This window comes from Brassica napus, chromosome A10 (assembly GCF_020379485.1).
Source record: "Brassica napus cultivar Da-Ae chromosome A10, Da-Ae, whole genome shotgun sequence".
Classification (NCBI taxonomy): Eukaryota; Viridiplantae; Streptophyta; class Magnoliopsida; order Brassicales; family Brassicaceae; genus Brassica; species Brassica napus.
Genome location: NC_063443.1, coordinates 18947917 through 18960773, shown reverse-complemented (window position 1 = coordinate 18960773; position 12857 = coordinate 18947917). Strand labels below are relative to the sequence as shown.

Here is a 12857-nt window from a genome sequence, read left to right as displayed (position 1 = left end):
AACTAGAGAGTATAAATTTTTTTTTTGCCCTAGAGTCCCTGAGAGTGTCCTAAGAGTGTTGAGCCGGCCCTGTAGCCACCACCTGTCAAGAAGATGAAAGTGACTCAGTCTGGATTATGCTCGCTGCCAGATGACGTGGCAGTTACTTGCCTGGCTCAGATCTCGAGATTTGACCTAGCGGCCTTAGCTATAGCCTCAAAGAGCCACCGCTCTCTCATATCTTCCCCTAAGCTCTTGGAACTGAGACGGCAGATGGGTTGCACCGAGCCGTGTCTCTACGTATGCATGCGCATCTCTGCTGAACCAATCCCACCGCGTTGGTTCGTCCTCAACCCTCAACACCGCCGCCTGAACCCTATCCCTTCGAACCCTAACCAGGCTCCGCATCTATCCTCCTTCGTGGCGGTGGACGGAGGTATCTATGTCTTGGGCGGACTCATAAACTGCAGTCTCACTAGTGATGTCTGGTTCCTCGACTGTTTCTCTCACACGTGGAACCGTGTCCCGTCGATGAAGAGGCCTCGTGCTTCCGCATCGGCGAACCTCGTCGACGGGAAGATATACGTTTGTGGTGGGTGTAGAGAGGAAGCTGATTCCACAAACTGGGCAGAGGTTTTCGATCTACAGACTCAAACTTGGGGTACCTGGCTTCTCCCAAAGATGAGAAGCAGTATCTCCCATAGTGTGGCGATCGAGGAGGAGAAGAAGGTTTACGTGGTTAACACGGTTGGTGAAAGCTTCTACTTGTTGCCAAGTAAGTGTGTGTTTCAGAGAATGGACTGGGAGGCAGACTTTTTTCCAGGAAAGAGAGATGATTGGTGTGCTATAGGGAAGCTTTTATTCTGTCGTGATACTTTAGGGAGGATACTGTGGTGTGATCCTAATGAGTTGCGTTGGAAACAAGTCAAGGGTTTGGAAGAGCATTATGATGATATTGATATATGCAGACTCTGCACCAACTCTGCTGGTAACATTGTCATCTTCTGGAAGTTGGACCCCACCCATCTTGGGCAGAGCGTGCTTTGGTCTGCCGAGATTTCCTTGCTGAGGAAACAAGGAGAGATTTGGGGTAAAGTCGAATGGTCCGATGCTGTCTTCAAACTTGATACTCTCTCATCTGGTTTTAAAGTCTTATACTCTGCTTCTGTTGTTGTCTCTGCTAAATGAATCAGGTGTTTTCATTATCTTTGTGCAGTGTGATGATTTATATTAATTTATTTGGTTTCTTATTGAACTCAATTATATTGGCTTTAGTTGATGTTTTTTATTCTTTTTAAAGCTGGTTTGTATTATTAAAAGACCACTGAAGTCGAGTTTGAGGCGGAACAATACTCCATCGGTTTCATTTTAATTGTTATTTTAGACTTAGACACACAAGTTAAAAAAAAAAAATTTGTATATTTATTAAACAAAAACATTATTACCAATACATCTAAGAGAAAAAGACTAGAATAACACTAAACCAAATTTTTTTTCCCAAAGTAGCATTCAAGGCTCAAAGTCACAAAAATAGGTTTCATTAAATAAGTAAATATACACTTATACCCCTTGGTTAATTAATCCAAACCTTAGGGTTTAGAGTTAAGGGGTGAGGTTTTAGAATTAGGGTTTAAAATTTTATAAAAAATAAATACTAAAATAAAAAATAAAAATTTAAAAAACAGTTTCAAAAAGTATTTTTAAATTATAAAAAGAAAATTTGAAAAAAAAAATTAAAAAAAATTAAAAAAAAAATTAAAAATATTTCGAATCTGAAAACATGTAATCTGAACTATAAAAAAAATTTCTTTTTTATTTTTTATTTTTTTATTTTATTTTTTTTTATTTATTTAATTTTAAACCAAGGGTATTAGGGATATTTTACCCTTTAACGAATGTCATTTTTGTGAATTTCTCCTTCTAGTGCTATTTTTGAGACATAAACTTCAAAAGGTGCTATTATTGACAATTGCCCTACATCTAACCACCTTTTAATTAACTAATAAAAAATAGATTGAAATATAAAGTTAATAATTTTACATTGAAATTATAAAACTAACACTTATTTTAAAACAAAAATTTTATTCTAAAACAACAAATAAACTGAAAGTCTGAAACCGAAGGAGTATATGACTTGAGCAAATACACAAAACCAAAAGAGAAACAAAACAGAGCTGGTATATCATAGAAGACATGTGTCTTCAACGTGAGGTGAAACTAGAACTTGTCTTCACCAATGTGTCTCTGTTGCCGTAGCTTCCATTCCAATACGATTTTTGTTGCCCATTCGCAACATATAAGTATTGAGTATATTGTTTGATCTTTTCTAGAAGGTGACCGTGGGTGTTGGTTTAGGGGGAAGACTTGAGATCTTTTTTGCAGAATAATGGAACGGCAAGGACAAGAGCTAAACAACGAATATGGCAGCCCATCATAGACAGAGGGGGTTGTGTGTCGAGATAAACAACAATGGCTTCTCATCATAGAATCTAAAGTCTGATACATATAATTCTATATAGTGCGTATATTAATAAGAAATAGTTACAAAAAAAAATTCACTAATTAATGAGTCTTGATAAAAAAAAACAGATGAAGAACCAAACATAGGGAGTGTGAAGCGCGCTATGTTGCTGAAACTGAATAGTTCATCTGAATCTGCGTTTTGTCTCTCCGTAAGCAACCACCCCAAGAACCGTTATGGAGTACCCGCCAATTCCCATAACCGTAACCGGGTTTTGAAAGATCAAGATGGATATCACCACCGCAACTGCTCCTTTAGCATTTCCAAGAACCTGCATTAATAGTGAAACACAAATCAACATTAATATCTCTCGAGTGAGAACACGATGATAAGATGCGATTAGGCCTAAGGTACCTGGAGAGTGAGGGCGCTTGTGTGTTTTGTAACCAGAAAATTCAACAGATTGGCTGAATAAGCCATTACAGAGTTGACCAGGAGAAGTATCCACATGTACTGATGCTGCTTTGCAAGCGTCAAGGTCAGGCTGATCACGTCTGGTTCCATAACTAGCGTCACCGGAAGAAGAGCAACAACAGCTATAGGGGACATATACAGCATCAAATTCATCGAGTTCAATTTTTCCCTGCATGAAGGAAAATAAATAAATGCGCTATCATTGGTTGATAACAGATTTAATAATATGAATTAAAGATCTTAAACATGATACACAACATCCTAACTAACTAATCATTTATAAACTCTCTTGATTAGGTAACAAAAGTTTCCTGATTAGATCATTTAACTACTTGTAAAATCAAAAATTCAACAGGATAATTATTTTACCCTTCTGAAGAAAGCAAGATGCCTTGAAGAACAGATTTAAAGGCTCTTGCAGCTGTAGCACTAATGCACATTATGAAACCGAACCAGTGAAACCCTGGCTCACCCTGCAAATGAAAATAGTGTTTTAGATAAATGATCAGACAAGAAAAACACTAAGAACAGAGATCAAAGATCAGACAACAAACAAAAAAACAAATCCAAAAACCAAAACAAGGATATAAATATAATATAACCACTTGATAAGCTCCTATAAATACAATGAAAGAAAAGATATCACCTTGCAGGTGAAAGAAGGAGAGCGCACAAGGTTATTAGATCCCAAAATAATGATGTTATACCAAATTCTACACCTGATTAAACCATAAAAGGCTGAAGCTTTATAGATAACACAAGACTCATGTTTTCAAGATCCCATTTCAAAGTTTTATCCTTTCACAGAACATATACAATCTCTTTAAAGCCATCATCTTTCTACAGATCAAGTCATCTGAATCCTAAACAATAGCATTATTACTATTATTAACAGAATCAAAAACAGAGGAAGAATAAAATAAAGATAAAGGCTTTACCCCACTAGCAATGACGACACCAGCAACGACAGGGACAAGAGCACCATAGGTAACCCAAGCCTCTCTCTTAAGAGTCATGAGATACGCGAAGAGCGCGGTGAAAAACGGCGTCGTAGCACCGACGGCTTGATTGAAAGAGACGGGGAGGTAACGGAGCGAGATGTTACCGCCGACGACGGAGGCGCAGAAGACGACGCTGAGAGTGGCGACCTTGAGGAACTGGGAGCGAGATTTGAGGTGCTGGAGAGGGACGAGCTTGAGGAAGACGATGGAGATGTAGCTGAGGAAGGCGCAGGCGGACATGTGGCACATGGTGAGGAAGATGGGGAACTTGAAGCCGTAGTTGGAGAGGAGGAACTTGTTGAGGAGGAGGACGCCGATGTTGGAGGAGTACCATGAGATGATGAGTGTCGATATGAAGAGGGTTTGCTTCTTTGATGAGGAGGAAGACGACATTGTTCTTCTTCTTCTTCTTCCTCGGCGAGATCGAGATCCGTTGAGAGAAAGAGAGAGAAACGAGATAAATCAGGTCCTCACTTGGAGCATGGAATGGCAAGGACAAAAGCCTTTAGTTTTTGTCTTCCTTTTTTTCTTTTTGTCGCAACTTTAAATTATTTCTGCTAAATATAAATTGTTTTTTTTTTTTTACATTTATGTAACGTAGTAATCAATCATAGTCTATATCTATCTTATTAAAACTCTAAGTACAAAATAAGATTGTTTGGCAATATGGATAGTAGTTGAAACTAAGTTCATTAAAATTCTAAAATGATATTTTTTTTAATAACAAAAAATTGTTAATGACACAGAAAGAGTATTATTTATCTATTCCAAGTTCAATCGACCAGACAAGTTTTAGTTTTGGTTTAGTTTATATTGGATGGGTTAGACAAGTTTTGGCTCGAATTGATTTAATTTGGTGATTTTATATTATATTAAATTTATTTGTATGGTACTTAAGATCTTAGTTCGATGTGTAATTTGTTGAAGAAGAATAAATCAGTTTATCTAAAAATAATTCGAAATAGATTAACAGAAAAACAAACGAACTTGTAAATATCATTACCAAATTAGATTGATTCTAGTTTCTAAACCGAACTCTTTAGAAAACCACTAATCTGATTGTCGGTCAGATCAGATCCCAATGGCATAACTTGTAAATACTTGGGAACAAGAGACGAAATGACAAGAGCTGTCCTCATCTGTTTGACAAAGCTAAAGGAAGGTCAAACCTTTTCTTCTTCTTCTTCGATCTCTCTTTTAATCAATCAAAAAAAAAAGTTCCTTTTCTTTCTCAGCGATGTCAGGTTACCCTCCGACGAGCCAAGGCTACGGTTACGGCTACGGCGGCGGAAATCAACCTCCCCCTCCTCAGCCACCTTACTCCTCCTCCACCGGAAACAATCCTCCGACGAGCCAAGGTTACGGCTACGGCGGCGGAAACAATCCTCCGTACGGATCATCATCTCCTTACGCTGTTCCCTACGGCGCGTCGAAGCCCCAATCCTCGTCTGCTCCTTCTGCACCACCGTACGCTCCCTCTCCTCCTCCAGGGGACTTCAACCCGCCAAAGGAGAAGCCTTTCGGCGGCGGCTACGGAGCTTCGCCGCCGTCTGGACCTTACGGTTCTGCTGCGGCTCCCCGTCCGGGAGGATACGGAGCTGCTCCGCCGCATTCCGAATACGGCGGTTACGGCGCTGCGCCGCGTCCTTACGGCGGATACGGAGCTGCTGCTCCGCCGTCGGGGGTTCCTGAGTACGGCGGTTACGGTGGTGCTCCGCCTCGTCCAGGAGGAGGAGGATACGGAGGCTATCCTTCTCCTCAGGGATCTTCTTATGGAAGCCCCTTCGCTTCTCTGGTTCCGTCAGGTTTTGCTCCGGGGACGGATCCGAACATAGTGGCTTGCTTCCAGGCTGCTGATCAGGACGGAAGTGGGTTCATCGATGACAAGGAGCTTCAAGGGGCTTTATCGTCTTATCAGCAGAGGTTTAGCATGAGAACTGTTCATCTTCTTATGTATCTATTCACCAACACCAATGCCATGAAGATAGGTAACGTTTCTCTAATTATCCATCTCTATGATATGTTATTGTTCAGTGTTCATTTCATCTTATGTGTTTTTTTTTTTTTTGAAATAATTAATCTTATGTGTTTAGGTTCGGCAATAATCATTTTTTTATTATTCATACTAATTGGGTGATTTCGTTAACTACGTGCAAGAGAGTTTTTTTGGTTTTTCATTATTATAGTTCTAGTTGAGATCATATAAATAATAATTCTAGTTGCTTTCTTGCTAGGCTGGTTTTGAATTAGTGTTCTGTAATGACTTATGGCAATCTCTATGTGTTGTAGGACCTAAGGAGTTTACTGCACTTTTCTATAGTCTTCAAAACTGGAGGGTAAGTTTGAGTTTTTTTTTATCGTTTTATTATGATTTAGTAGGATAGGAAGATTGGTTTGTGATGTTGACGCACATGTGATTTGGTTCAGTCCATCTTTGAGAGGTCTGATAAGGACAGGAGCGGGAGAATAGATGTGAGTGAGCTGAGAGATGCGCTTCTGAGCCTCGGGTTTTCAGTTTCTCCTGTGATTCTGGATCTTCTTGTCTCCAAATTCGACAAAAGCGGTGGCAAGAACAGGGCCATTGAATATGACAATTTCATTGAGTACGTTATCATTCGCTCAATACCCTCCTCTCTTTCCTTATGTTTGCTCTGTTTTGATTTGTTGCTAATTATTCATTCTGCTTTGCCTTGATGCAGGTGCTGTCTCACTGTTAAGGTACGTCTCTTATTTACTCTGTTGCTCATAGATTAGTTGTTCTTTGATTTGTCTTCCTGATCATCAACTGCAGATTCTTTATTACTTGTTTTGATTTATTTTGATGATGAAAATTTGCAGGGATTAACAGAGAAGTTCAAGGAGAAGGACACAGGATACTCAGGCTCAGCTACTTTCACTTACGAATCCTTCATGCTCACTGTCCTCCCCTTCCTCATCGCATAACGGATGAACCCCTTTGCACATTTTCACATCTTCTCATCTTGTTGTGGTTGTATGTTCGTCGCTGGTGTGAATGCTTTTGTACAAGTTACTTTTCCGGTTTGGTTGGATTCCAGAGTTCAAAACAAGTGTAAAAAAACAAACTTGCGGTATTAAAGAATCAATCAACTCATTGTTATGGTTGACTATTATTACATTTTGGGGTATAAAAGTTTCAAACAACTCATGTTATGGCTGAGTATTACATCTTGTTTGTTGTTAATACATAACTACATATATATATTAAAAATGTTAATCAAAAATATAATTACATGTTGTAAAATATAATTAGTAATGGAGCCAATCCAAAAACATCAAATTAATTTATCCGAAGCCTTCATGCTCACTGTCCTCCCTTTCCTCATCGCATAAAGTTTCTTATAACAGATGTACCCCTTTGCAAATTTTCAGATTTTGTTATGTTGTTGTTGTATGTTCGTCGCTGGTGTGAAACGGTTTTGTGAAACGGTTTGTTAATGAATGCTATTGTTACAAGTTACTTTTCCAGTTTAGTTTGAGCCAGGAGTTTTTAAAACAAACTAGATTCTGGTCTGCGTTTAAAAGTGCATAAATGTTTGTAACAGAATTTGTTAAGGAAATAAAATGTTTTAACATTTTTATTCTAATATATTTTAATATATATATATATATATATATATATATATATATATTATTTTTTATTTATATTAATATGAACTTATATAAGATGTTATTTAATTTAATAATCATAACGAAAAAATTAATTTTTTCGTTATGAATTTGTAATTAAATCTCTGTAATTTATTTGATTATTTGTGTGATATATATTTTTGATAAATTTTGAATTATAAAATTTATTTGATGTTAAATTATTAACTCTAACATTTCATTTATATATAATATATAATTTAGTATAAAATTTTATTTAAGTTTAAATAAAATCTATTCATTTAATTGATTTCGTATTAAATGAAATTATTTTGTAGTATCCAAACCCAAAAAAGTTATACTTATTTTTTATTTTGTTTTTTAAATTATTTGGGTGTTAGTCAATTACTTAATTTTATCATTTTAAAAAAAAGATTAATAAAATTTTATTAAAGGGTGAGACTTAATGTTTCAAAGTGTTTGGACATAAAAATAATTATTTAATTGTTTAGAAACATAGTAGTATAATGTTGTTTCCATAATTACCTTAATGTAGATATAATGTTTTAATTAAACATTAATGACAATTTATATAGTGTTACACATGACTAAAAGTTGGGTCTAACACAATGTTCTTGTTTTATATATTAGATAGATGTAAACAAAAAAAAACATCTTGTGGTATAAAAGAATCAATCAACTCATGTTATGGTTGAGTATTATATATTTGCTGTTAATACATATATATACAAAATGTTATACACATTGATATATCACTTTGCTTAATTTGTTTTAATCTTTTAATAAAAATATATTTAAACGCTGTAAGAAAAAAATAGTAATGGAGCAGCCAATCCACAAACATCTTCAAAGTTAATTTATATATGAATTTGTTTTTGGGAGCTTGGAGTTGATCTGACATGCTGTTCGTTTAGATAAACCACACGTTTATTCAGCGGCTGAGCCGGTCTTGCGTTTTCCTCATAACCCTAATATTATCAACAAAACATGTTTAATTAGTTATGTAAGGACAAAGTTCAAATACGTTCTAAGCAAATGCTTATGTGAGAGAGTTTTATATTCTTACACCGCGGCGAGCATCGACTAATACTTTAATCTGCTCACGTGAAACCGTCCCCACCTGCATTTAGAAAAGAAATTAAAAAAAAAATCAAGATTTGAGTCGATTGATATATTTAGATTATTGGATTCTTGATGTTTGTTACTACAATAAAGGTTTTGAAATTGGATATATACCTTGTTGATGATGGTCCAGATGACATCTTCAGTGCAAGGAGGAGTGGTGAGAGATCCACGATATTCATAGAATTTTGTAAGATCCCATCCGAAATCTTTTGGGTGTAGCCTTCCTATGGTCGCCTCGCCATCTTGGATGTTTGCGATCGTATTGATCTTTCCCATTATCTGTCGATATTGTTAACCAAGACAATGATAAAAACATACAAGATCGAATTGGTCTCGTCCATTAATTATACACAGAAAATAATAAATATTACCCTTGAAATGAAAGCATTCGGTTCACCTTCTCGGAAGAGAACTCCAATAACTGCTAAGTGTCCTGCTTCACTTTTATGTACCATGTGAAGTTCCATGGCCAACCTAATAACAAATTCATGTTTCATGATGTTATTATTACGTCGAATGTATGTCTAAGAATGATGTCAATATTTTCATTTTTTTTCCTCGTTACCTTTCTCCATTGAGGAAATGTTCTGACGGTGCGTGCCAATGGCTTTGAACCAATTGATAGTCAGTATTATTGATCACAATCTTCCCTGCGTCGTCATCCCATGAAACCTGATCCACACAACGTACCGGTCATGCAGACTAATTGGTAGTAGAAAAATAAATATGCTAGATTTTTTAAAGGTTGAATAGTTATGTACCATGATGTCGTATCCACGGTTTTTAAGAGTAGCTTCAACTGGTTTGTAATATGTCTGAATAAGCTTTGTAGAATTGTGAACTAGGCGAGCTATTCCTGGAGAAAGATCGATTGGTGATTGCCTCTTCCCCGTCCCGCAAATTTTCCATTCTTTCTTGGTCATGCTCCATTTGGATGGATCGGCTAGTGCTCCTTTTTTGTAATGGAACGCAGTCTCTGTCTCATCTGCATGAAAGTCATTCTCAAGTTTTGCATTAATTTTAAGTATATTTTATCATACAAAATGCTCCAAAGCTTAACACAGCCATTACCTGCTGCTCGAGATGAAGAAGAAAGAGCAAGAAATGTCACAAATAGGATAATAATGTTGTTCATCTTTTGTTTTCTCTTCTTCTTCTCAAACTTATTTTATTGTAAGAAGTTTAATATTTTCTTCCTTTATAATATCTTGCATAGAAATTTATTGACCGCAAATTATTTTAGTCGTCTGAAAACCTTACTAATTCTAAGGTTGAAAATTGGCATAGCACTCGTTTCTATTTTAATATGCGGTTCTTTTTAAATGGTTAAAATTTGGGTTTATGGCTGGCTCTCATACCTTTGTAAGAGACCTATTATTGATCAAGTGGGGTCTAATTTTAAGGCTTCACTCCATTTCAAGAAGTTTGTGTTGGGATTAAATCTTCAAGAGAGAGAGAGAAAGAGAGTTTAGGTTTTAATCATGTCCATCAACATAATATTTTCAACTTCATTTACCGGTTAGGTCTCACAGCAATTAAACTCATTCCTCTACTATTACTGCATTGACGTTTTTTACATTGAAAATGAGCAAGCTAAAGTGGAAAACACACAATATAATTGACAGCCTATGAAATCTAATCATGTTCAGAGCATTTGTCCGTTAAATGTCAAAAAATTCAAATAGTATTGTTAAAGAATGGACCCAAGTATCATTACAATGATGATTCTTATCCTCTCTTTTGATCTGTCTATTGTCCAATAGGAAGTAATCACTATAGAGATTTGTCACCTTCTTTGGAGTTATCTTTGTCTTGTTGCTCAAAGCATTGTAGAGAAGAACATAATAATGGAGAAGCCACATGGTACCGATTATGGCCTAGGGAAACACTCACGTTCCCAAATTTGGAGATAGGGCGCAAACAACTTTATGTTTATACATTAAAAAAAAACTTTATGTTTCTTTTCATATTGCAGGATTTGTGTGTTTTTTTAAAAGAAAATGATAGAGATTAAGCTTAAAATATATAGTTCAACTAAACCTTCTTTTATAACTATGAAGTTTTGAACCTTTAGTCTATACTTTTCTTATAAGATGAAGGCCCTAAAAAGAATCTAGTACTAATTGAAAATAATTGTGGTGGATCCATAACTTTCAATCATCACATCAAGTAGCATTACACTCGAATTAGTTTTAGTATAATCATAGAGAATCTTAAATATTAGAAAAATATACCAAGACCCTAACCCTCAACCATTAAATTATTTGTTTGTGTTGTTCAAAAACCCTAAATCACCAACCATTAAATTATTTGTTTGTGTCATTTTTTTTTATTACATTTGAAAAGGAAAACAATGGTTATATGTAAGAACGTCATGATGACCTTATTAAACGAGAAAGATAGAACTTTCTCGGACATAACTAACTCCTGACACATCCCTCAAGTCTCAAGTGTATATATATACACAGAGTTAGAGAGCTACTTGAAACCTTCATCTCAGCTTCTACGATTCAAAAAAACACAAAGCTAAGTCCAATGGCGGAAACTACTGTAACTGTCGTAGCGACCAAACGCGATGCTCTAGACCCTTACATCAAGATCATTCAAAGTCGGTCCCTCGACATCGATGTCTCCTTCTCCTCATACCTCAAGCCAGACAACAACGAACAAAAGGAGCAACAAGAAGATACGGAGATAAGCATATTCGAAGCTCGAAGATACTTTAGCGAAAGCGGAAGCAACGATAGATCCAAATCTACGAATCTTAGTGGTCCAAGATTCTCTTCGGCTTCATCTGCTAAAGTCTCTTCCTTTACCGTGGGACATACGGCATCCTCCGAAGCTAGCTGGAACAGCCAAACCGGTTTGCTCCGTAACAACAACCGACAAGGATCGGACCATGACGGACGTGGAAGCAGCAAGAAAGGCCCCAGGTGGTTTTTCAGACGCAGGACTTGTCCCTGTTCTAGCTCCAAGTCGGTCCAGGTCCAAGAAACCAAACCAAGAATTGCAGAGTTTAAAACCGGTTCTGACCGAACCGTGTCTATCGTTCATCATAATCATCAGAGGATATCGTCGTCTGATCCGATTAGACTAACGATCCCTTCAAACAATGTGACCCGGACCATAAATTACGCGGGAAACAGTAGAGAATCTTCAGTTCCGGTTAGTAATTTTAGCTTCCCGACTCTGAACCCGATTAAACCGGATTTGAATCGAACCGAACCGGTTCTGCATCCGATTAAACCGGTTTTGAACCCAACGAGTCCCAAGGGAGTTACTACTACAGACGAAGAAGCCGCGAGCGACGCCAGCTCCGACCTCTTCGAGATAGAGAGCTTCTCTACTCAGCACATATCTCGTCCCTGTGCTCCACCACCACCAGCTGATCTCGTCAGAAACTCGGTAGACGAGACAGCGACAGAGTACGGTTACGAGCCGAGCGAAGCAAGTGTCACTTGGAGCGTTACGACCGCGGAACCGGTCTCGGTAGCGGCGGCTAGCTTCTCAAGAATCAACTTATCGCAGCCGTCGCTGACATTTGGCGGCGGTTGCGATAAGAAGAGAACGGCGTTGTTAGACTGTCGTTGTGAGAAAGCGGTTATGGTTAGTGGCGGTCAGCGTTTGGTTCAGCCGCTTAAGAACGTTAGCGTTCAGGATGACGTCATGCAAAAGGTGTTGTGCAACAATGGCAGCTCTACACTAAAAATGTTGAATAATAAATCGTCGTTTCTGGTTTAGGACCGGTTTAACTACTCCACTCTCTTGGTGTTTTGTGTGTGTGTTCTCATGTAAAATTGCTTTGTTTTTTTTTCTCGAACATGTGTACTTTTAAGTTTATGAGTTTAACAAAACCAACGTGAATAAAAAATATTAATTCCAGCGTTATAGTATGGACGGTTCTTTTACACTATCTACACATTCATATAACATAAAGATATCTATATATAAGACGTAACTCGTTTCTTGCCTTGGATAGCTAGATGACTTAGGTGTAAATCTTTGGTTATATATAATTCCAAGTTAACCAATTCCTTTACTTTTTATAACCCTTGGATTAAATATAAGGTTTGGTGGGACTATGAGTCCATGACTCAGGATTAGTAGATTACTTATGTCTATCTCAAAAGTTTGGTTTAAGGTATAGTTTCCATTATAATACAGCCAATACTCCATTAAAAAAAAATCCA

The 12857-nt window shown here is 37.0% G+C and overlaps 5 protein-coding genes across 5 annotated transcripts; 3 read left to right on the top strand and 2 right to left on the bottom strand.

The window, feature by feature from the left end:
* Window positions 1-63: 63 nt before the first annotated feature.
* Window positions 64-1427, top strand: LOC106372523 (F-box/kelch-repeat protein At4g39560-like). The gene has a single exon (XM_048742645.1). It carries the CDS (start codon window positions 94-96, stop codon window positions 1165-1167), a length of 1074 nt encoding a protein of 357 aa, XP_048598602.1. The 5' UTR covers window positions 64-93; the 3' UTR covers window positions 1168-1427.
* Window positions 1428-2439: 1012 nt separating this feature from the next.
* Window positions 2440-4439, bottom strand: LOC125579107 (UDP-URONIC ACID TRANSPORTER 1-like). The gene is made up of 4 exons (XM_048742640.1): window positions 3853-4439; window positions 3284-3387; window positions 2855-3083; window positions 2440-2771 (listed from the first exon to the last, which is right to left on the bottom strand). The coding sequence occupies exons 1-4, from the start codon at window positions 4306-4308 to the stop codon at window positions 2625-2627; spliced, it is 936 nt and encodes a 311-aa protein (XP_048598597.1). The 5' UTR covers window positions 4309-4439; the 3' UTR covers window positions 2440-2624.
* Window positions 4440-5080: 641 nt separating this feature from the next.
* Window positions 5081-7081, top strand: LOC106372675 (probable calcium-binding protein CML50). Its single transcript, XM_013812942.3, has 5 exons — window positions 5081-5903; window positions 6205-6251; window positions 6343-6518; window positions 6615-6633; window positions 6754-7081. The coding sequence occupies exons 1-5, from the start codon at window positions 5153-5155 to the stop codon at window positions 6856-6858; spliced, it is 1098 nt and encodes a 365-aa protein (XP_013668396.1). The 5' UTR covers window positions 5081-5152; the 3' UTR covers window positions 6859-7081.
* A 1124-nt stretch (window positions 7082-8205) lies between these two features.
* LOC106372677 (alpha carbonic anhydrase 3-like) lies at window positions 8206-9897 on the bottom strand. Its single transcript, XM_013812943.3, has 7 exons — window positions 9739-9897; window positions 9429-9652; window positions 9233-9339; window positions 9039-9141; window positions 8779-8946; window positions 8609-8662; window positions 8206-8510 (listed from the first exon to the last, which is right to left on the bottom strand). Exons 1-7 carry the CDS (start codon window positions 9800-9802, stop codon window positions 8400-8402), a joined length of 831 nt encoding a protein of 276 aa, XP_013668397.1. The 5' UTR covers window positions 9803-9897; the 3' UTR covers window positions 8206-8399.
* A 675-nt stretch (window positions 9898-10572) lies between these two features.
* On the top strand, window positions 10573-12555 carry LOC106370750 (protein PHYTOCHROME KINASE SUBSTRATE 4). The gene has a single exon (XM_013810749.3). The coding sequence runs from the start codon at window positions 11203-11205 to the stop codon at window positions 12406-12408; it is 1206 nt and encodes a 401-aa protein (XP_013666203.1). The 5' UTR covers window positions 10573-11202; the 3' UTR covers window positions 12409-12555.
* The last annotated feature ends 302 nt before the right edge of the window (window positions 12556-12857 follow it).

Excerpts from the sequence above, each read along its gene's own strand:
- LOC106372523 (XM_048742645.1), top strand. The coding sequence starts at position 94 with ATGAAAGTGACTCAGTCTGGATTATGCTCGCTGCCAGATGACGTGGCA.
- LOC125579107 (XM_048742640.1), bottom strand. The coding sequence starts at position 4,308 with ATGTCGTCTTCCTCCTCATCAAAGAAGCAAACCCTCTTCATATCGACA. Across the intron at positions 3,388-3,852 it reads GTGTCGTCATTGCTAGTGGG|GGTGAGCCAGGGTTTCACTG; the intron begins GTAAAGCCTTTA and ends TTTCATTTGCAG. Across the intron at positions 2,772-2,854 it reads CAAGCGCCCTCACTCTCCAG|GTTCTTGGAAATGCTAAAGG; the intron begins GTACCTTAGGCC and ends CTATTAATGCAG.
- LOC106372675 (XM_013812942.3), top strand. The coding sequence starts at position 5,153 with ATGTCAGGTTACCCTCCGACGAGCCAAGGCTACGGTTACGGCTACGGC. Across the intron at positions 5,904-6,204 it reads CACCAATGCCATGAAGATAG|GACCTAAGGAGTTTACTGCA; the intron begins GTAACGTTTCTC and ends TATGTGTTGTAG. Across the intron at positions 6,252-6,342 it reads ATAGTCTTCAAAACTGGAGG|TCCATCTTTGAGAGGTCTGA; the intron begins GTAAGTTTGAGT and ends GATTTGGTTCAG.
- LOC106372677 (XM_013812943.3), bottom strand. The coding sequence starts at position 9,802 with ATGAACAACATTATTATCCTATTTGTGACATTTCTTGCTCTTTCTTCT. Across the intron at positions 9,340-9,428 it reads ACCGTGGATACGACATCATG|GTTTCATGGGATGACGACGC; the intron begins GTACATAACTAT and ends TGTGTGGATCAG. Across the intron at positions 8,511-8,608 it reads TAGTCGATGCTCGCCGCGGT|GGTTATGAGGAAAACGCAAG; the intron begins GTAAGAATATAA and ends TGATAATATTAG.
- LOC106370750 (XM_013810749.3), top strand. The coding sequence starts at position 11,203 with ATGGCGGAAACTACTGTAACTGTCGTAGCGACCAAACGCGATGCTCTA.